At 38.2% G+C, this 22848-nt stretch overlaps 5 protein-coding genes and 1 non-coding gene across 6 annotated transcripts; 4 read left to right on the plus strand and 2 right to left on the minus strand.

The window, feature by feature from the left end:
* The first annotated feature begins 1555 nt into the window (after window positions 1-1555).
* LOC103958724 (putative pentatricopeptide repeat-containing protein At1g74580) lies at window positions 1556-5600 on the plus strand. The gene is given in 6 exon segments (XM_048589568.1): window positions 1556-1816; window positions 2009-3732; window positions 3734-4190; window positions 4193-4875; window positions 4964-5065; window positions 5242-5600. Coding segments are annotated over 3 exon segments (2316 nt in total). The 5' UTR covers window positions 1556-1816; window positions 2009-2091; the 3' UTR covers window positions 4411-4875; window positions 4964-5065; window positions 5242-5600.
* On the minus strand, window positions 5560-8970 carry LOC103958725 (pentatricopeptide repeat-containing protein At1g74600, chloroplastic). Its single transcript, XM_018650261.2, has one exon. The coding sequence runs from the start codon at window positions 8938-8940 to the stop codon at window positions 6211-6213; it is 2730 nt and encodes a 909-aa protein (XP_018505777.2). The 5' UTR covers window positions 8941-8970; the 3' UTR covers window positions 5560-6210.
* Window positions 8971-9042: 72 nt separating this feature from the next.
* On the plus strand, window positions 9043-9123 carry TRNAL-CAG. The gene has a single exon. It is a non-coding gene; the product is annotated as a tRNA-Leu (tRNA).
* Window positions 9124-9332: 209 nt separating this feature from the next.
* LOC103958810 (glutathione S-transferase U9) lies at window positions 9333-10230 on the plus strand. Its single transcript, XM_018650260.2, has 2 exons — window positions 9333-9770; window positions 9850-10230. The coding sequence occupies exons 1-2, from the start codon at window positions 9450-9452 to the stop codon at window positions 10219-10221; spliced, it is 693 nt and encodes a 230-aa protein (XP_018505776.2). The 5' UTR covers window positions 9333-9449; the 3' UTR covers window positions 10222-10230.
* A 106-nt stretch (window positions 10231-10336) lies between these two features.
* On the minus strand, window positions 10337-12295 carry LOC125468156 (60S ribosomal protein L34-like). Its single transcript, XM_048589217.1, has 4 exons — window positions 12132-12295; window positions 11250-11329; window positions 10673-10782; window positions 10337-10566 (listed from the first exon to the last, which is right to left on the minus strand). Exons 1-4 carry the CDS (start codon window positions 12208-12210, stop codon window positions 10470-10472), a joined length of 366 nt encoding a protein of 121 aa, XP_048445174.1. The 5' UTR covers window positions 12211-12295; the 3' UTR covers window positions 10337-10469.
* A 528-nt stretch (window positions 12296-12823) lies between these two features.
* On the plus strand, window positions 12824-17225 carry LOC103958717 (pentatricopeptide repeat-containing protein At1g74630). Its single transcript, XM_009371023.3, is given in 7 exon segments — window positions 12824-13146; window positions 13149-13794; window positions 13797-14138; window positions 14141-14641; window positions 14644-15807; window positions 15921-16080; window positions 16365-17225. Coding segments are annotated over 5 exon segments (1914 nt in total). The 5' UTR covers window positions 12824-13092; the 3' UTR covers window positions 15015-15807; window positions 15921-16080; window positions 16365-17225.
* The last annotated feature ends 5623 nt before the right edge of the window (window positions 17226-22848 follow it).

A 22848-nucleotide genomic window follows, 5' to 3' on the forward strand; every position in this document is an offset into this window, starting at 1 on the left:
ATTAGGCCTTGAGAAAATATTAGGTCAAACAGTATGATTTCATTGCTTGTCTTAAGGGTGGAAAAAAAAACCAAAAATTCCAAACCGAACCGAAAAAATCCCAAACCAAAAATCCCGAAAATTTCAGTACCTATTACTGAACCGATCCCAAAAATTCGGTATGGGAATCGGTCTCAGATTTGCATTTGTTCGGTAATCCCAAACTCACCTAGTCACCCTAACTCAGTCACTCTGTCGACCTCACCTCACCTCACCTCACCTCACCTCGCTGGAGAATAACTTGTTTTGGAACTGCCCCTATCGCTATCAGTGCTGAAATTCGCCGCTAAGGAATTCAAAGTATGTAATTTTCTAATTGATTATTTGAGTATTATTGGAATTTGGATTTCGTTCATCAGTGTCTATACAAGAACCTAGGGAATTTGCGGTAGAGAATGGTTTATGTGGGATGCAAATTAAATAGGAACCAAGATGAATTACAGAATAATTCAAGCTTTGAAACTTTGCATGCGTTGTATCCACATTTTAGAAAATTGAAAATAGTATAAAAATCAGCATGAATCAAGTTGATTTCAATTCTTCATTATGTTCCCAAAATAAAAATCTATAAAATTAGGATGTTTTAGTGACTGATCAGACATCTCCAATTTGGGGTTTTGCCGAAATTCAATGTTAGTCTCAAGTCTCTATCATGTATATAGGTTGTTTTAGTGACTGAAGATATTAGGGTGGTGTTCAATTTTGAATGCGAGTCTTAAATCGACATGAAACAAGTTAATTTCAATGTCAATATTATATTCCTAAAGCAGACTCGTATAGTTTAGGATTTTGTACAAATTCTGGAGCAGGTTTTTAAGTTCCAGGTGTGAAAGCTATTTTTTTGTCATTGGGGGGAAATGAAGATGCAGCAGGGCAGGGTATGGTGAAAGGAGCTTTGGGAGTTGTAGTAGTCTAATTTCTATAAGTTGATCTTGTAGCTGTTATTTATCCTACTGGATTTTTAAGCCATTTTATGCCTCATATTATCAGTCTCTCTAGTCTTAATTCAGATGTCATTTATGTCTTCTATGAGTTTTTATCTTCTAGTATTATTGGATTTTCCCTTCAAGTTATTCCCAGTAAGCAACACCTCTACTGTCCAAATTGTTCCTTTGTTTTTTCTCTTGTTGTAAAGTGAAGTTTCTGTCTAATAAACTTAGTCTATCTAGAGTTTGTTCCACCATCATAGTATAGAGTCTAGCAACAAGCTTTCCAATTGATTATTTCAAAATTCTCAAAAATTTGGTTTAGTATTAATCTTGAAATTGAGAATTCCGAAAATTTCGATTTAGAAATCGAGACAAGGGTTGGTTCGGCCTAACCACTTAATATCAACAAGTACGTTGATATTTTTCCGATTATCAACCCATCTTTTATTTGAAAAGTAACCGGCGACGTGACCACATTTTATTGGCTAAATGGATAAACGCCCCTCGTTCAAGAATTTCCTCTTGGGTCCCACTTATAGATGACATGGCGGGATCATAATTGTAACTCGACCAAACGGAACTATACACTCGCAGCAGAGGATCCAGTCCTTGTTACTTCTTCTTCTTTACCCCTCCAACTCTGCAATTGAAACCCTAATCTCCCCAATTTTGGGAAATTTTAGCAACAGCAACCATTACAATGCATTCTCTGCGTTCAACTTTAGGTATTGCCCTTATATTTGGAGATTATTTACTTTACGTACCACGGTACCGGTTAAATCCTGTTGATAAACAAATGAAGTTTTGATCTTTTTTTGGTTGTGAGATAAAGCACAGAACGCCAAGAGGTAAATCTTTCTCTTAATCCCAGCTAGTAGGAATTCATTTTTTTGTTACTTTTTACAGTTTCCCAGCAACCAAACAGACCCTTTAATTGTCTTCTTCCGGTTAAGTAAATGCTGCTGATGCTGATGAATTTTTGTGTCTAAGTTGAAAAAAGATGATAGCTTTTTGTTTCTTTCTTCCTTTTGTGGATTCAGGATAGCTAAAGCTTGAGGCTTCAAATTCTTGTGGATTATGGGTTGTTTTGTTATCGTCTGCTATTAGTTTTTGAATTATTCGAATGAGTCGGGTTTTACTTCCTAAGCATGTTGCTGCCGTTGTTAAGTGTCAAAAGGATCCGTTTAAAGCGCTCGAAATGTTTAACTCGGTGAAAAAGGAAGATGGGTTTAAGCACACAGTGCTAACTTACAAATGCATGGTTGAAAAACTCGGATTTCATGGCGAGTTTGAAGCCATGGAGCGTGTGATTTCCGAGATGAGGATGAATGTTGATAATAGCTTACTAGAAGGAGTGTACATTGGAGCCATGAGGAGTTATGGAAGGAAAGGAAAGGTTGAAGAAGCTGTTAATGTGTTTCAGCGGATGGAGTTTTATAATTGTGAGCCCTCAGTTCAATCTTATAACGCAATCATGAATGTGCTCATTGAGTATGGATATTTCAATCAAGCGCATAAGCTGTATATGGGGATGAGAGATAATGGGATTGATCCGGATGTGTATACTTATACAATACGGATAAAGTCTTTCTGTAAGACTAGCAGGCCTCATGTTGCTTTGAGACTGCTTAATAACATGCCTACCCAGGGGTGTGAGTTCAATGCCGTTGCATATTGTACAGTCATAGGTGGATTTTATGAAGAGAATTACCGGATCGAGGCATATGAATTGTTTAAAGACATGCTCGGGCAAGGTGTATGTCCCAACATTACCACATTTAACAAGCTTATTCATACATTATCCAAGAAGGGTCATATCCAAGAAATTGAAAAACTTCTCAACAAGGTTCTGAAGAGGGGTGTGTCTCCGAATTTGTTTACATTAAATATTTTCATTCAAGGGCTCTGCAACAGCGGTTCACTTAATTTGGCTGTCAGAATGCTGGATGGTTTTATGATGGAAGGTTTAACTCCAGATGTTGTCACGTATAATACATTGATCTTTGGCTTGTGTAAAAACTTCAAGGTTGAGGAAGCAGAGGGCTATATGCGTAAAATGGTGAACAATGGATTTTGGCCTGATACCTTTACCTACAACAGTATTATCGATAGATATTGCAAATTGGGTATGATACAAAAAGCAGATAAGATTCTCAGTGATGCCATTTTCAAGGGATTCATACCCGATGACTTCACATATTGCTCTTTGATTAAGGGTTTATGCCAGGATGGCGAGATCGACCGTGCCCTAGCTCTATTCAATGAGGTATTAGGAAAGGGATTCAAGCCTAATATTGTTTTCTATAACACGTTGGTAAAAGGGTTGTCTCAGAATGGGCTTTTCTTGGAAGCTTTGCAACTGATGAATGAGATGTCAAGCAATGGTTGCAGTCCCGATATCTGGACTTACAACTTGGTTATAAACGGGTTGTGCAAGATGGGTTATGTATCTGATGCCAGTAAACTAATGAATGATGCTATTGCCAGAGGATGCCTTCCCGACATATTTACTTTCAATACATTAATAGATGGTTACTGTAAACAGTCGAATCTGAATAGTGCTCTTGAGGTCATTAGTGGCATGTGGAGTCATGGTGTTACCCCTGATGTGATCACGTACAATACTGTGTTAAATGGCCTTTGCAAGGCTGCCAAATACGAGGATGTGATCCGTACTTTTCAAGCAATGATGGAGAAGGGGAGTATTCCTAACATTATTACATATAACATACTTGTAGAAAGCCTTTGCAAAGCCCGGAAAGTGACCTGAGGCCTTGAACATGCTACAGGAAATAAGAAACAAGGGCTTGACTCCAGATATTGTTTGTTTTGGCACGTTGATTAATGGTTTGTGTGGCAATGGGGATTTGGATGGAGCATATGACCTATTTACAAGAATGAAACATGAATATAATGTATCTCATACAACAGCGACATACAATATCATGATCAATGCTTTCTGTGAAAAGCTTAACAGTAGTATAGCACAAAAACTATTTTGTGAGATGGGTGACAAAGGATGTGCCCCCGACTGTTTCACTTACCGTGTCATGATTGATGGTTTCTGTAAAGCAGGAAATGATGATCATGGGTACAATTTCCTCCTGGAGAAGATTGAGAAAGGGTTCATTCCATCACTGGTGACCTTCGGAAGAGTGCTAAATTGTCTTTGTGTGAAGCATAGAGTTCAGGACGCTGTTGGTATCATCTACCTTATGGTGCAGAAGGCATTGTGCCTGATGTTGTTAGTACAATCTTCGAGTCTGATAAGAAGGAAATAGCAGCACCCAAGATTGTTGTAGAAGATTTGTTGAAGAAGGGTCATATAACTTATTATGCCTATGAACTTCTCTATGATGGAATTAGAGATAAAAAGGTAGTTAAGAAAACACAAAAGAGCTTCAAACGAGGTGTTTCCACGACTTCAAAACGAAGTCCTTGAGTGTTGCAAAAATACAGTTCTTCTTTTATGGAGCATATACTTCTTCAGTCCTGATATGGCGGTAAGCGCAATGATGGCATAAACTTGAAGTAACAAACTTTTTTACCAGTGCTCTTGTAGCTTCTGAGGGTAAGTGACTGCTGAACTTTTGGTACTTGTTCCATCTTTTTTTTTTTAATTTTTTAATTTTTTATTGTTGCTGCCTAGGTTTCATTATGAATAGCTTGCTCAGCCTCTAAATCACTGATCACTAAGTGGCTAACTGATGTTAATGTTTTTCATTACTGAATCTTGACTCCCTCGTGTTGTCTGTTTAACAGCCTTGTTTGTCACAGAACTTGGCAGATACTTTGAATGTTGAAACTTGAGTATCATGTTTGGGGCCTTTCGGACTTCTAACAACAAATTTGGTATAGGGAAGGGCATGGATAACTAATCGTCCTTTGTAAAGACGGTGAACAATTGGTACTTATTACCGAATCCCTATATATTTATTAAGTTAAATATTTTGATGAAACTGAAAATGACTTGGCATCGGTTTATATTTTCACAGAAGCTGCCCCGAGAGTGCCAATTCTGGAAATTTTTAACTGCTTATAACGAAGATGATTCGAGTTAAATTTTTGTGCTCTGTTTAACTGGAGGAAGCATGCACGTTTATATGTCACTTTGTTCTTAGTATTCTGCTTCAAAACTATCTGATCTTTCTTTGTACTTGTATAGAACAACGAAATTAAGATATTAATGTTTTTTGTTACTAAATCTTGGCTCCCTTGTGTTGTTCGTATGGACAGTACTTATGATATAATCATGATTTGCACATGTTTTCAGGTTTTAACAGTAGAACGTCTGAGTTATCTCGCATAACAAACTGGCGGCACGAGACAAGGAAGATGTGAACCCAAGTGCCCCTTGAACAAGCGGATTGTGTAGGGCCTGCTCTGTTGTCTTATAGAGCGTCTTGTAGATACAGGAATACACATGTTGGAGAATATATAGGTTGGTATGAATGTATTAGAGTTATAGAATACACTTTGGTTTTACTAGACCTGTGCCGTCGGAAATCCGAGAACGTAGTTTTGGGCATTCATCACGTTGCCGGACAGAAGAAAAGTTGAGAAAGATCTTAATACAATTTTGTAAACGTTATTTCCATCAAAGAAGAAATGAATTTCAACGAGTAAAACGCACTTGTAGTGTACAAAAACCATCTGTTGGCTGCTTACATATGAATTACGATCTAGAAGTTGGAACGACGTTAAGATCAATCAATTTCGATGAGTTCTGTCGTGGGTTCAAGCTCCATACTGTCCCATAAGTTGAGCACCCATCTCTGTATAACAATGATGTCCTGATAGGCGTTTACACTAACCTTGCAACATTGGCCACAGTTCTCTCGTCCTGCAGTCTGTTTCTTCGTTGATTTGGCAGCAAGAACTACATCCAAACAAAAAGAACAGTTACAGGAAAATGATTCTTCCTTTTTTCATCGAAAATTGCGTGTGCCTTGATCTTCTTCCCTCTGTATTTGTAATGATCGGTTAGTTAGGCTTTTCGGACCAGCTTGGCCTCGGATCTGCTTAATCCCAAACTTATGCCTGCCTCGGCATGCTTGTTCAAATCTATGTGCAGTAAGTACAAGTGTCTGTCTGATTCCGAAGTGAGACTATTTGGCTACACAGAACCAACGAAAACATGGAATGCGAAACAAAGTATGAGACATAGAAAAAAAGTTCAAACCCAGTCTGCACGGAGAAATCACCAGCAGTCTGACTTGCCAGATCATATTATACTTGTAGCTCACACAAAGCTCCAACCAGGTTCCTTTCTCATATCAGTTCCCTTTATCTGGTTTCTAATCTTGATGACTTCTTCCCACTGGCCCACATCTGCATACATGTTTGAAATGGAAACATATGCGCCAGGATCCATTGATGGCTCCAACTCCATCATCTTGTTAGCTACTAGCTTTCCAAGCTCCATATCGCCATGAACTTTACAAGCAGCGTGCAGTGTTCCCCATATTAAGGCATCGGGTTTAATAGGCATATTGTTAATGAATGTTGCAGCCTCTTTCAGTCTGCCTGATCGACTAAGAAGATCAACCATACAGGCATAGTGACGATCACCAGGCTTTAGGCCATAGTCTTGAACCATTGAATTAAAGTAGAAATAAGCTTCTTCAACCAATCCGTTATGGCTACAGGCAGATAAAAGTGCAACAAAAGTCACTGAATCAGGCCTGATTCCTTGTTCCCTCAAAAGCTCGTATGCTCGTAAAGCCTCTGCGCCTTTCCCGTGTTGAGCATAGCTCACAATCATAGCTGTCCAACAAACTAGATCTGGCTTCTCAATTTGATCAAATGCTTTGAGGCAATCTTCAATGCTTCCACACTTTGAGTACATTGTCACTAGTGAACTGCCGACAGAAACATGTGAATTGAAGCCAACTTTCGTGATGTGGGCATGCAGTTGAGTCCCAATACTTAATCCATTCAAAAGTGCAATGGCCCCAAGAATGGAGGAAATTGTGAAGGAGTCAATAGTCAAATCTGCCATCAGCATATCATGAAATAGCTGAAGCGCCTCTTCGACATACCCATTTTGGGCATATCCTGAAACCAAGGAGGAACATGCAACCTCATCCTTTTGTGGAAGCATATCAAACACCCTCCTCGCCAATGATAGAGCACTACATTTTGAGTACATGGTCACAATTGCCCCACCAAGTACATCTTGTTCAACTCCTCTGCGAAGAGCGTGACAATGAATTTCCTTACCAGTCCATAGGGAACGCAAAGCAGAACATACGGTTAGAATTGCAGTTAAAGTCATCTGGTCAGGTACAATTTCTTCTAATGGTATCTCTCTATATAGCTGAAGGGCTTGATCTGCAGAGCCATGTTCCACAAAACCGGAAATCATTGAGGCCCATGAAACATTGTCTTTGTCAGGAATTTGCTGAAAAACTTTGTAAGATTCCTCTAGACTATCACACTTCGAGTACATTGTGAAAAGAGAACTACCAACAGAAACATCAAATACCAACCCACTTTTAAGAGTGTAGCTGTGGATCTGTCTTCCTAGATTTAAACAGTCTACAATGCTCAAGACACTGGAAGTACAAAACTTATCTGGTCTCACACTTTCTTGTAACATTCTCCGGAACAATTCAATTGCCCTTCCAGAATTTTGATTCTGAGCAAAAGAAGATATTATTGCTGCCCATGTCCCAAGATCCTTTATATTTTCCATCTCTCTGAACACCATCTCGGATAGATCGACTGCTCCTATTTTTGAATATGCATTAATTAACGCTGACCCCACAACAGCAGCTGAAAAGAATCCAGATTTCAAAATCAAAGAGTGAATTTGGGTTGCCTCTTCAGTCATGGATGGTCTAGCACATGCAGTAAGTACACTCGTAACAGTGTACTTATTCATTTGCTCTCCGACTTTTCTCATTTCTCCGAAAAATTTGAGGGCAGAAATATAATCGTCCTTGTGCACAAAACCAGAAATGATGGCAGTCCAAGAAACCACATTACGGGTTGGCATACGTTTGAATTCCTTGACAGCTTCATTCATTTCTCCACATTTGGCGTATAAATCTACAATAGTAGTCCCAACAAAGACATCTTCTGCACCGCGTTTAATCACCAACCCTTGCACTTCCTTCCCGACTTCAATTTCTTCAAGTGCAGCACAAGCAGTTAAAACACTAGAAAATGTATAACTATTTGGCAACAGGAATCCACGGAACATTTTCTGAAAAAGATGCAAAGCAACCCTGTTCTCTCCATTTCTCACTGCCCCAGAGATAATAGCATTCCAACTCACAACATTCTGACATGAAACATCATGAAAAACCCTCAAAGCATCTTCAAAGCTGCAATTTTTCGCAAACAAGTCTATCATTCCGGACTGAACATAACCATTCGGAAAGAACCCATTTTTAATTGCAAGCGAATAAACCTGCTTCCCAAAAATAGGCGCTTGCAAGGCATTGCAAGCCGAAAGAACACTCCCATAGGCAAACTCATCGGGCCCAAAACCCGAAGCGTGCATCCTACAAAACATTTCCCATGCCATCTCGAATAACAAAATGTGGTTATAACCCGAAATCATGATATTCCACGAAAAAACATTTCGGTCAGCAATTAAATCAAACAGCTTGAGTGCATCTACCATGGCAGCGGACTTACAATACGAATCAAGCAATGAATTCGAGAGGAAGATATCGGATTGAAGTAAACCAGTTGTGGTCAAATGGGTGTGTACGATTTTAGTGATTCTCGCAGTACACTGTCTTGATTTTGCATAATCATTGAAGAACTGAAAGGGGTCAAATTGACTGGGAATTTGGTCGTTTTCGATGGGGAAAAAAGATGGGTTTTCCGTAACGGCAAGCGAAGATAGAAACTTGAGTTGAAAGAGTGAGATTCTGGAAGAGAGTTTTGGATTGAGGAGAGAATTCATTTGGGTTCGTGCAGAGGAAAAGGAGAGCATAATGATTTTGTCACAGATCATTTTGAATAAACGCGGGAACGTATGAAACTGTAATAACATAACACTGGGTGGCCACAAATATTTATTTTTTAATTAAGATTTTGGGTCTAATTATTGCAACAAGTCAAGATGGCCGAGTTGGTCTAAGGCGCCAGTTTCAGGTACTGGTCCGAAAGGGCATGGGTTCGAATCCCATTCTTGACAAATTAATTTTTCTCTTTTTTTTGACATCAAAAGTGCAGCTACTAATATTTTGTTAGTTATGACCAAGAAAATTGTATCAGCAATTGTTTTCCTGTCGACTGAGGCCCCTCTGCTTTCGAAACGTTGAAAACTTGGGTGCACTAATCTTTGTTTAGGCAGACTTGTCGAGCAAGTTAAGTAAATGGTTTAAACTAATCTTCTTTCCCAAGCAAAAAGGTGGTCAAATTTCAAAGAACATGACGAAAGATGGATGAAAAATTCTACATAAAAGGCTAATCTCGCAGACTTGAACCCAGAAAACTAGGCCGTTGCTTGCAGTGGGAGAGATGGAAGGCGAAAACGGAGTAAAACTACACGGGATGTGGGCTAGTACTTACTCTAAGAGAGTGGAACTCGCTCTCCGGCTTAAAGGCGTACCATACGAGTACATAGAAGAAGATTTGAGCAACAAGAGCCAGCAGCTCCTCCAGTACAATCCGGTTCACAAGAAGGTTCCGGTACTTGTCCACAATGGAAAACCGATTGTTGAATCGTACGTCATCTTAGAGTACATTGATGAAACTTGGAACAATGCTCCTAAAATCCTGCCTGAAGATCCTTATGAACGAGCCAAAGTTGGATTCTGGGCCTCTTATATCCAGCAACAGGTGAGCCAATGTCCTTGTTTTTATGTTTGCCTGTCTTTTCAATCATCAATCATCATCATGCTTAATTTTGTTGATGCAGTTGTTCGAGGGCATGAGCCGGGTGGTGACAAGTGAAGGTGAAGCGCAAGAGAAAGCGCTCGAGGAAGTGTTTGCGAGGCTGGGAGTGTTTGAAGAAGGAATGAAGGAGTACCTTCACGGAGGAGATCCGTTCACCAATGGTGAGAATCTGGGACTCCTGGACATACTGATGGTTGCAACATTTGGTCCTTACAAAGCTCATGAACAAGTCCTTGGTTTCAAAATGTTGGACCCAGATAGGAATCCGTTGCTGTTCTCATGGGTAGCTGCAATGAAGGAGCATCCACTGGTGAAAGAATTAGACCCTCCTCATGACACGCTTGTTCGGCTCCTTCAGTTTATCAAGCAGACGAGTCATGCTCGATCGCATTAGTTAACCACGTATCGGTGGAATACATTTGTTATGTAATAAACGCATCACCCATCACGTAACATGTTAAGACTTTGCTTGAAATATCGCCCTACGGCATATTTTCAATCTGTATCCATCCGAAATTAATACGTTGTGTGTAATACTGAATCAAAGAAACTGATGACAACAAATTTGGTTCCAATAATTTTTATCATCTCATAGTAGTAGTCAAAATTTCTCACTTGCATATCACAAAAATTGTTCGCTTTCTATTTGCTTTTTGAAGCCTGCTTTTCTTTTGCCTTCTGAATCTTCAAAACCTTCTTCACGATCTTCTGCTCCTCCACCAAAAAGGCTCGGATGATCCTGCAATGCCATTACAAGAACTATAGTCGGTTAATCAAAATATCACTAAACAGAAGAGCGCAAATAAACCACACAACTCGATAAGTAAAACTTGTAGAATACAAACCTCTCTCTGACAGCTCCACCGGACAGCACACCTCCGTAGGCACGATTCACAGTCCTCCTGTTCCTTGATAGTCTAGACCTCTTATATTCAGCGGGTCTCAAGTGAGGAATCTGCAATGGCGGTGAGTGAGAACTTAAAAAAGGGCAGGCTTCTCAAGACGGGAAGCAGAAAGCAGACTACAAGTGGCGGGAAAAAGGAAATACAACGTACTTCATATCATCAATATATATATATACATATATATATCAACATGGCATCCCTAACTTTCCGTAAAGACCAATTGTGACAAATTAAGCTCGTTATGCGATAATCTTAACTCCTATGCTTATACATAGGACCGCAACCATTTAAAAGAAGAAATTGCACAAAAAAAAATTGATTTGCAGTATTAGCAACATATGCGATAAACCAAAATGCTTAATGTGAATCCTTGTTTTCCTAATTACAACACTAAAGTCAATATCATATCAGGTATACATTTCTTGCGGGAAAAAATAGAAATCGGTGATCAAAAGACTGAAAACAAAAGTTAGAACTTAGAACCAAAACAAGTCGTAGCCCCAAACAATCAACTCACCCCTTGGATTCTCTTTCCAGTAACAGGACATTTGGGTCCACTTGCTCTCTTCTTAGAGGTCTGATACACGAGCTTTCCGCCTGTATATCAAAGCACAGGTATAAGTGAAACCCGTCCACACAAAACCAACAGAATGGAAAACTTTGCAATACATTTAAAATGCAAGCGCAGGAATGAATCAATTACGATCCAAGTAAACTACGATCTATGACATACAAATGAAGTAAACTAAAGTTCAGCATTGTTTCAAACAATGCCATAACTCCAACTCAGAGACGTACAATCAAATGCATAGAATACGAAGAGGCGGAGACAAGAAACGGGCATTTAGCTAGTCGAAGCCAGTAAAACCAATTATATGGTAACCATCTCACTCTTAGATATAAAGACTTCAAAACTGCAGACAATGCAGATTCTTATTTTCATCATTCATCAATTTTCATGTCCCCATTTCAATTTTGCTCCATATTTCAGATCAAGGAATTCCTATGAGACGGAGGCTTAGAGCAAAAGGGGTAGAGGAAGAACCAGGAAGACACGGATAGAGACTTTAAGAAAAGGTACGGAGAACTTGAAGCTAACGGAATACATGGCGCAAAACCGCACGCAATAGCGTTTTAGGATTCATACATCCGACCGCATTTTCTAAAAGAGCACAAATTTTCTTATGAAATTGGATCAATCAAAATCTCAAAAATTTCAGATTTAACAGCTGCATCATATCATTTCTTTGCATGATAACATATAAAAGCCCCCAAAAATTAAATTTAATTACCCAAAGTACATGAAAAACAATCAAAGTTTGCACTTTGATCACAAAAGCATCAGCTTTAATCCCATATAAATATAGAATTAACTATGTATTAAGAATAGTGAAAATACCAGGGGTTTTGACGATCCGATGCTGGTTCGACTTGGTTGCATAGCTGTGGCGCGTACGGTATGTGAGCCTCTGAACCATCTTCAACCTCTCGCTCTCTCTCTCTCTCTCTTTCTCTCTCTCTCTCTCTCTCTCTCTCTCTCTCTGGGTTAGGTTAATTTAGAGCAACTCTGTTTTGGTGGTAGAGCGAGACAGTTCAAGCCCTAGAGAGGTAGACAGAAAGAAAGGATCCTCACTTGCCCTAGGATCTAACGGCTACCATGTGTTCTCTTTCAACGGTCATGATTTCTACTTCTTGTCCATTTCATTGGCTTACTTGCTTATAAGCCTTATATGCCCTTGTGATTTGAGGAAAATCCCAATTTTCTCATTAAACTTGTAATTTATTGATTTTAATTAGTGTTGAAAATATCGATTTCAGTAAAACAGTTATATGTAAATTCATAGAAATGTCGATATCGGTTGTCTTCGACGAAAATTATGAAAATTTTCAATATGGTGGGTATATAAACTCATTTAGATTTAGTCAAAATTAATTCAAAAGTTTAAAATTTTGAATAGGTTTTAACAAAATTTCTATAGTGAATTGATAAATATCATCGACATTTATTGATTTTTCTATATCTTATCAATATAAAATGAAGTTTACATTTCACCCTTCTATCCTTGATTTTTAAATATGAGCAAACTGCCGATATGCCCCTTGAACTATCACTTAATTTTTCGATTTCCTCTCTGAACTTTGAGAGACCACGAAAAAGCCATGTGCTTTGAGAGAGATTTTTCAATGTGACCGGTTCACGGTAATACATCATCTACCATTATACAAATAATAAGATACGTATATTAAAAAATTAATAATTTAAAAAATAAAAATTTTCACCACAACACGCTGTGTATCCCGTGATCTGGTCATAACCAAAAATTTGCGGTGCTTTGAGTTATGGAGTACGAGAGCTGACCATGATTACGGCGGAACAGCTCTGCGTGTGTTTTCTGAGCAAGTGAAACTGTGAAACACTCTCAAAACCGTGAAGCAAGTCCACGCCTTTGCATCCAAGACCGGCATCGACGCTCATCCCTTTGTCTTCGGCAAGCTCCTCCTCCACTGCGCCGTCACAATCTCCGACGCTCTCCACTACGCTCGCCGCCTCTTCCTTCATTTTCGAAACCCAGATGCCTTCATGTACAATACTCTCATTCGCGGGCTCGCCGAGTCGGATACTCCGCATAATGCGCTTGTTGTGTTTGCTGAAATGCGTCGGAGATTGACCGACCCCATTGATAGCTTCTCTTTCGCGTTTGTACTCAAGGCGGCGGCGAATTGCGGGGCTTTAAGATATGGGATGCAGCTGCATTGTCAAGCTTTGGCTTGTGGGCCTGATACCCATCCTTTTGTTGGGACAACTTTGATTAGTATGTATGCTGAATGCGGGCGTGTTAAGTTTGCTCAAAAGGTGTTTGAGGAAATGCGTGAACCAAATATGGTTGCGTGGAATGCGATTCTTACCTCGTGTTTTAGGTTTGGGGATGCAAAGGGTGCGGAGACGATGTTTGGCCAGATGCCTTTGAGGAATTTGACCTCTTGGAACATTTTGCTTGCAGGGTATGTGAAAACGGATGAGCTTGAGCTGGCTAAGAAGGCATTTTTGAGGATGCCGATGAACATGATATGTCTTGGAGTACTATGATTGTGGGGTTTGCTCAGAATAGTTGCTTTGATGAGGCTTTTGGGTTTTTCAGGGAACTACAGAGGGAGGGAATTAGACCGAATGAGGCGAGCTTGACTGGAGTACTCTCTGCATGTGCGCAAGCTGGTGCATTTGAGTTTGGTAAAATTTTACATTGTTTAGTAGAGAAGGCTGGTTTGCTTTCGATGATTTCAGTCAATAATGCACTCCTGGATACTGGCAATGTGGACATGGCTAGGTTGGTCTTCAAAAGAATGCCAGAGAAGAGTATTATTTCGTGGACTTCAATGATAGCAGCGCTTGCAATGCATGGTTATGGAAAAAAGCAATACAAATTTTCCGTAAGATGGAAATGTCTGGAATTAAGCTCGATGGGATCACCTTCATTTCAGTTTTGTATGCTTGTAGTCATGCTGGTCTGGTTGACGAAGGATGTGAGTATTTCTCTAAGATGAGAGATTTATATGGTATGGAACCAGCTATTGAACATTACGGTTGTATAGTAGATCTATATGGTCGAGCTGGTAAACTGCAGAAGGCCCGTGATTTTGTACGTGAATTGCCAATATCTCCTAATGCTGTCATTTGGTGTACTCTTCTTGGGGCTTGCAGCATTCATGGTAATGTTGAGTTGGCAGAACAAGTGAAGGAAGTTCTTTCCAAACTTGATCCCGACAATTCTGGTGACCATGTTCTCTTGTCAAATGCATACGCTGTTGCGGGGAAGTGAAAGGATGTTGCTGCTCTAAGAAGATCAATGGCTGACCAGAGGATTAAGAAAGCTCCAGGATGGCGTGCAATCGAAGTTGACCGGGTCATGTATAGTTTATGGTTGGTAAAAAATCAAATAACATTACAGAAGATGCTTATGAGAAGCTAAGGGAGGTAATGTTAAAACTTATGGTTGAAGGAGGTTATGTTCCGGAGGTTAGGAGTGTTTTGCATGACATAGAAGAAGAGGATAAAGAAGATTCAGTTTTCAGGCACAGTGAGAAACTTGCTGTAGCTTTTGGGTTGGCAAGACAGCGTGAAGGAAGGATTATAAGGATTGTGAAGAATTTACTGGTCTGTAAGCACTGTCATACAGTGATGAAGCTGATTTCTAAGGTTTATAGAGTGGAGATTGTGGTTAGAGATGGAAGCCGTTTTCACTCCTTCAAGGATGGCTCTTGTTCATGTAAAGATTACTGGTGAGTGGCGACTGATGAAGCGCTTGAAGAAGTTTAGCTCCTGTAATTTTAAGAGAGATCAACGTCGTGGAAGAAGTTAATAGACTGACCCTGATGCACAAATACAAAAAAGAATGCCAAGAATTTGGCATGGAGTTGTATCATTGGTTCAAAATTTCAACAATTGGTTCAATGGAAGCAAGGGAAATCATGAATGCTGGAAAAAACTTATAAATCAAGAGGGATTATAATGCAGATGGAGTAATTGATGGTAGGAAGCACTTGTTAAATCGTGAAAAATTCGTGGCTTTTACAATTTTCATGGGGTTTTCTTTTGGCTTGAATCTGTTGTGCTTTTGAATCCTTTGATACAATATTGAAAAAGAATATCCAAAGGAATAAGGTGAGAAAATTTAACGTTTGGCGGGTGGGAGGCCAACGGCACCATATGAAAAAGTGAACAAACTTGTATCTCATTTGGTGCTAACTGATATTTCCAAAACTTTTGTGGACACTAGCGATATGTTCAAATCTCTCATTTGGTGTGCTGATTGCTGAACTGAGATTCTTTAATATTTTTCTACAGAAGAGAAACCAGTGGTCAGCATCTTCCTCTCAACTTCTGCTACAAACTCATGGCGCTCTCCACAGCATTCTACACATCTTCACAGCCATCCCGTGCTCTTTTGTTCTGAACCCGGAAACCAAATTTCTCTCAGAGTGCTTGCTTCCAGAAAACACTAACAGTTAGGGCTTCAACCACCCTGAAGAACTCCTCCAAGCTCCCTGTGGGTGAGAAATCTTCACTCCCATCACAGGTCAGTTATTGAAAATGTACTTTTTCTTTGTTATTACTTTGTCAATTTGCACATGGGTTTGAAACCAATACAAAGCTTTACTTTTGAACTAACAGTCTCTTGATATCAACCAGAAAATGACTTTGTGGTATTTGGAGGAGGGCATGCAGCTACTTCAACTATTCGTGCTTTAAAACGTTGTGCTGTGAAACCTAAAGCCATTGCCGCTGTTGCACTCACCTGGGCTGGTCCCCTTCCTATTGTTTTTGGTCGAGATTCTAGCATGTAAACTAGGTATTCTATCTGAAAACCTCATATATAGGTGGAATGGTTCTTGTTCTTGAGACTTGAGGGGTAATAGATAACGTCGCAAATTGAGGATAACTATTCTGGAGGAAAAGTGTTTGATAATCCTTCCTTGCTTCTATATGTTGCACATAGTTCGTCCATTGTTAAGATTTCGATACAGATGTCTTCTATGGAAAGTGCTACTTTTCCTTGAAACCATATATTGAACCGCCACCTTTGTTATGATCTATGAACCTCATTAATCTCTCCTTTCGTTAACAAATTTTCAGGTACAGACTACTTCGAGGCACCTTACAAGCCCTTGCTGTGGGCTGGATGATGTATAACATGCTTGTCAGCAATGAGAAGTCAATTGAATCACAATACTGATCACGTCTATTGAAATCCTGACAATGTGACTCCTGGAATTGTCGAAAGTAGATATGCGCTGACAAAGACGAAGGGAGCTCGCTACACGCCCGCTGCTTTCTTGACTGGCCTCCTTGACCCTGTACAAACTCTGAGAGGAATTTCTTGAACTCTTTGCGGATATGGGCAGAAGGAAGATACCAGTTATTGTCCTCTCAACCGAAGGATCGCCAAAGAGGTCAAAAGCAAAAATAGAAGCTCTCCAGGAAGCTGACACCATATGTCGTTGTTTAGTATTTTCGAAGTAAAGGAATGCAGAATGATATTTTCAGAGTGGCTGCGACAGTTGGATAATTGGCGAACCAAAATCCAACAAGCAAATGCCCTAGGCTGAGGCCTGCCTAAGGCATCAGTAGCGTAAATGCTAGCCCAGAGTAAAGTCTAGCTATAGCCCAAATTGGCATAGCAAATCAGCTGCTCTGTTAGGGATGACCCAAAAAAGTTCTTTTAGCAAGCTACTTGAATCTTAAGATCTCAAGAAATTTTTATGTGCGGCTGTCGAAACACACTCACAAGGGGTGAGACTGTCTGCGTTTGCGTCTCACTTCTTATAAGTGTGTTATTGTATACGGTAGGCGCACATGAAGATTACCTTCTAAGATGTCGGTTATTCCTATTACGTGTACCACAACATGCATCAATCAATCAATATTAGCGTTAACTATGTGGATGACAAAGACCCATTACCAAAAATCCAATCCCAAACACCATGTTACGATTTATGTCTCTGTTCACTGGGCATGGATACATAACAGTATATCTAACGCATGGCTTTTAAGTTCAGACCAGAAGAAAATCTTACTCCAAGTTGCAAGGAAAAGCTTTGTAACTCACCCAATCAGCCTAGGTTAGTTGGAGCTCAAGGCTCCTTGTGAGGCCAAATTAGCCCCAGGTCTTACCGCTGACTTTTTAAGAGGACAGGTTAAGACGCTAGCCAATTAAAATGAATCATCTAACATTTTTTAGCCTCTAGCCTTTCTCACCGTTGGAACAACAAAAAATTTAAAAGGCTAGATTTCATGAATAACGTCAATTTGGAGGGCTAGATTTTATCTTTACCCCGTCTTGCCCTTACCATTAGAAATGCTCTAATGTCCATCAATTGCAACTAACCGATCGATCCTAATGGAAATGGCTTACCTAGTGCACTCATTTTTCCCATGTAGCATAGAAATTGAACACTCATTTAAGTCACATTCTTTTCTGATTGGGATTTGTTCATTCATAATGAGGCCGATTATGTAGCAAATCTGGTTTAAAACTCCCTATAAACTAGATCATTTAAAATAGAGAACTTTAACGAAAAACTCCCGGTACTGTTCACTTTAACGAGAAACCACATTTTTACACTAAAAAATCAATCATGATACTATTCACTTTATCCTTTATTTTGTCATTATTGTTAAAACTCAAAGTTTTCAAGCCATTTTTATTAGTTTTCCTTTTAAAATATGACTAGTTTTTTTGCACACGCTCATGAACGGCAAAAAGCCTTTAGTTTATTACGAGGCACTATGCATGAGTTTTGATCATTTTAAATGTATTTATATTTGTGGATTGTTTCACTTCTTTCTTATTTTATTATTTTCTTTTATTATGAGATCAAATACAAACACAAAATGAATACAATCATTGTGTCACATAAATTACTTATATTCAAAAAAGTTGCATACATTAGTATGTTAATAAACTAATTGCATTTCATTACATGAAGAACTATTGAGACCTCAATTAAAAATAAATAAATAAATAATACGATCCGTACAGTTTGGTTAATATGGCTTCATATTCAATAGCAGGGCTATGATTTTTTTTTTTAGGTGGGCTAGCTGAAATTAGTCCCGCAAAATCATATGTTTACTGTTTTTCTTATATAAAATTATAAAATAATGAATATAAAAGAACAATAATAGAATATAGACAATTCTTGAAATCATAATCCTAACCAACAACTCCAAGGACCATATAAATAATTAACCTACTAAATAAATCAAGAATAAGTAAATAAAATGAAAAGTAAGGAATTGCGGAGATAATAATTTAACCGTGAACTAAAAGAAAATCTTTGTTTTTTCTTGAGTAAGAAGTACGGAGGCTAAATTGCATAGGATAAATGGTATTTTTCTTCAACGGTTAGGATAGAAGGGGAGAGGGAAGATAGAACTAATTTATTATATTAGCATAAAAAGTATAATTTATTACCTATCATCTACTAAATATACATGAAATAATAACTTGTATTGGAATTGAGTGGGCTATATATGCTATATGCATTAACATAAGCCATTAAAGCATGAGTTTAAAAAAAAGATAGTGCTATTCACACACCCTTACTAATTTTTTGTTATTGATCTTCGTCAATTCATTTAATTCGACGGTCGAAAACCGATGGGAATGTGTGAGAAATAGAAATAAATGCGTAGATAGCACTATACTTACAAAAAACCTCCTAAGACTACAACCCATCTTCGCCTTGTGGGTGGCTCCGCTTGTGTTCATATTAAAGATATTTAGCTTAATAACATGTTCAAATAAGTTTTTTTATTTTTTATTTTATTTTTATTTTAATAACTAGTTTGTTTTACTTAAATTGATCAGTTTAGTGACCCAGCCTAGCACAGCCCAATTCTTAATGGGCCAAAGTTGCAGACTGAGCTAGGCTTAATGTTTCGTTAAATGTGTCAGTCTAGCACGATTAAATGGGTCGATCCAATCACAGCCCAAACCCATGCGAGCCGACTTTAAATGGGCTAGGCCCGCCCCGTTCGACACCTCTAAACTGATGATATGTATAGTTTTAATAGCACCATTGACGTGGTGATATGCCGTAGGACTACACAACATTTTCAGTGTAGACTTAGTTATGTGAAAAAGATGTATCTTAAATATACGGCCTTCATCACCACCTATTAAGAATGTATTAGGTTTTATCCAATTCTATCACTTTCTTTTTAACGTCAAACGGGGTAGAAAATAAGAATCAAATTCTAGTCGTGAACTATAAAGACAAGATAGCAGAATTTGTTTCTGTCTAAAAACATCACCATGTATTTCATAAGAACCATATCTTTCATTGCTGAAAGAAGAACAATAGTGTTGTTGTAACATAATCACTAATAAACAAGTGCCTAATCATAATTTTCAATTCACTTATTCAAATACGTATTCATTTGTATAGATTTTTTAGCAGTACTTGTGGCTCTTTTTTCGACAGCAAAGCTTGATTCATCTCATAAATTGCAATACTGGGTTCAACACCTTGTAGCCATCCAAGATCACACCAAATTGAATCACTTGTCGGGCAAGCGATTCCAGAAGTACTACGTGTCAACCCTTCACGTGGAGTCCGATGTTGATCTCCAAGCTTCACTCCCTTCCTCCATGTTCATTGTTCAATCCAAACAAAACCCTACCAAGTTGACCTTCATTTCTTGTTGCATCAGATTGTGGTACCTGTCGGCAATATGGCCAGTGAATGTAGGGGGCCCCCATTCCACATAATACAATTAAAATACTACTTTTAGGATTTGGATCCTCTCCTGAGCTCAAAAATCTGAGCTTTATGATCAAATCACACGGATCGTTAGATTTTTATCCAACGGCTACAATTACTATAACTTTAAGAGAGATTCCTATTTGTAACCGTTAGATCAAAATCTAACGATCCGTGTGATTTGATCTCAAGACTCAAATTTATGAGCTGAGGAAAGAATCCAAATCCCTACTTTTGGGGTTGTGGGCTCCATTGTATACCTAAACCCCAATCATAGTAGACACGTATCATTTTCTTCTTCGTCTTATTTTATCATCTTTTGGGCAAGATAAAGGGCATCTTCCTACTAGGAAGGAAAATCTTCTTCCTGCAAACGAGACATTATTTTATGGTGCAAAAATTATAGGTTTATTAGTTGAAATGTCCCTTGAAATTGTTGTTGAGTTTCAGTTTATCCCTTAAAATTGATTTTGTCTTACTTTACCCTTTGAAACTAACATTTTTAACTATTTTGTCTCACTTTACCCACTTCCGTTTAAGAGTATTTTAGATATTTCAGTTTTTACACATTTATTTACCTCTAGTGCCCACACTAAGTAAGTCTAAAATACCCTTAAGTTTAACCGTCCATTAACAGAAGTGGGTAAAGTGAGACAAGAGAGTTGAAGATGTCAGTTTCATAAGGCAAAGTGAGGCAAAACAAGTTTTAGGGGGGTAAACTGAGACTCACTGGCAGTTTCAGGGGCATTTCGACTAATAAGCCATGAATTTCTATGATCATATACATAACATTTTTATAAAAAATTATTACTTATAAATCAGTTAATCATTCCTGTTAATAAAAATTTTAAGAATTCATCGTGAGAATGTTACTTATTATTATATGAATGCAAAACAGTCTCCAAATAATAATGAATGCTACTTATTATCATATGAAGGCAAAACAGTCTCCAAATCAAATGTTTTTTTTTAAATATATATAATAGTTGAAATAACAATAAATAAAAAACAGTTATGATTATAACAATAACATAATGTCACATTATCAAGTTTCCTCCTTCACTAGGGATGAGGGCAACATTATCCACAAAATATACATGCTTTGGTGGTTTGTTTATATCTTTTAAATAAGTTTGAACATTGAGCGCCATACCCAAATAACCCATACCTCATATTTGTGTCTCTAGTGCATGCCAAGTCTACGTGTGAGATGGAAGAACAAGCTTCAAAGTAACTTTGTTGGGTTCACACAGGAGAGACGTCACCACCTGGATCGATGATAACAATGATAATATTTGTGCTAGCTATGTTTCATCATATTCGACAGAGGTGGATAATGAGTAGTGGTTGAACTTGACTTAATTTCAACAAGTGATTAATCATAATCTTGAACTAAGCTAGCTAATTGAAAGGTAGTACCAACATGCATGGAATTTAACGAATGGCCCAATGAAATTAGAGTGCATGAAAACATGAAAAGGACGTGAGTAGTATTAGCATTGTTTGTCAAACCTGTCATGCGGCATTTGTTAGATACATAGCTATATAGCGTAAATATTGAGACAAGTGGAACACTCTCAAGAGATGGAGTTAACAAAATCAAATTTGAGTTAGGATCATTCTGAGATCGATGATAACTATGTGACATTAATTATACGTGTATTATGTCATGGGTACTGTTAGACATATCATCAACTTAAGTCAAATTTTAGAGATCACCTGATGTGACAGGTGATGGTTGGATTTCTTCTCTAAATCATTAAAGAAAGAATTCAACTATCAATCGTCACACCATATAGTCTCCTGAGTATTTTCTTTTGTCATATCTAGTGCGAATGCAGTGATTTAAGGGACTGAAACCGGTCAATAACTGCATAACACGTTGGATATGTTTGGATCAATAATCATTCAATAGTATCCCCATAATTAATTAGTAGAAGAAGAAAGCTAGCTTTCTTTTTAATCAAACTAATTACGCTTAGGGTTTGTTTTGATATTCTTCAGATAATTAAAGTTGTTTGTGTGTGTGACCATAATAGAAGAAAACACATTTTAGGTTTTATAGAAGCAATGTTTTACTTCTTTTATATTGGCAAGATTTATCTTAAACTAATCTAAATTGTATGGTGTGAGATTTCATGTTAGAATGTATAAGAAATATGACAATTGAACTAATCAATATATGATTACCCTCACCGTTGTAGCTAGGTTTCGTTAAGAAGTAATTATAAGCCAAGTGAAGGGATAAAATATGTGGTGTGAAACGCTCAATTTCATTCACATTATTTCTTGTTATATACATCAATTCTTGGTCTCTTTCTCTTCTCGTGAGGACTTCGTACATATAAGATTAAAGTTCAATACTTATTCTCACCCCTTCCTTTCTCCTTCCTCAAAATATATAGACAAAACGTAATCTGAACAGTTGAACAGGGGTAAAAACAATTGAGAGGTCTAATGTCTCATGTCCCTCGACAAATACAATGCAATCCTCAACAAACACAGACCTCCCTTGAACCTTCCATTTGCGGTTACGATGCAAGAAGAACCCTAAAATATCACAATAAAGAACAAATATGGCTACTGCCTACAGTTTTCTTAAGACAAAAAAAAAACAAATAATGGAACCAACCTTGCACCTCGCCACATTTGAATTTTTGAGTTTGAACATGGAATTGCCACACAACGCCTACAAATTAAAAATACAACCTCTTTTGTCTCCTTATGTGCCACTCATTAACATATAGGGATGGAGGTTGCATTCTTTCGTGACGCATGCCTTTCGCATTGTTCGTGTCCACATCGACCTTCCCCGCCAATAAATATATGCTAATCAAATTCTTTTCAAGTAA

The sequence above is a fragment of a genome, unplaced genomic scaffold (genome assembly GCF_019419815.1).
Source record: "Pyrus x bretschneideri cultivar Hongxiangsu unplaced genomic scaffold, Pyrus_bretschneideri_v1 Contig3, whole genome shotgun sequence".
NCBI lineage: Eukaryota > Viridiplantae > Streptophyta > Magnoliopsida > Rosales > Rosaceae > Pyrus > Pyrus x bretschneideri.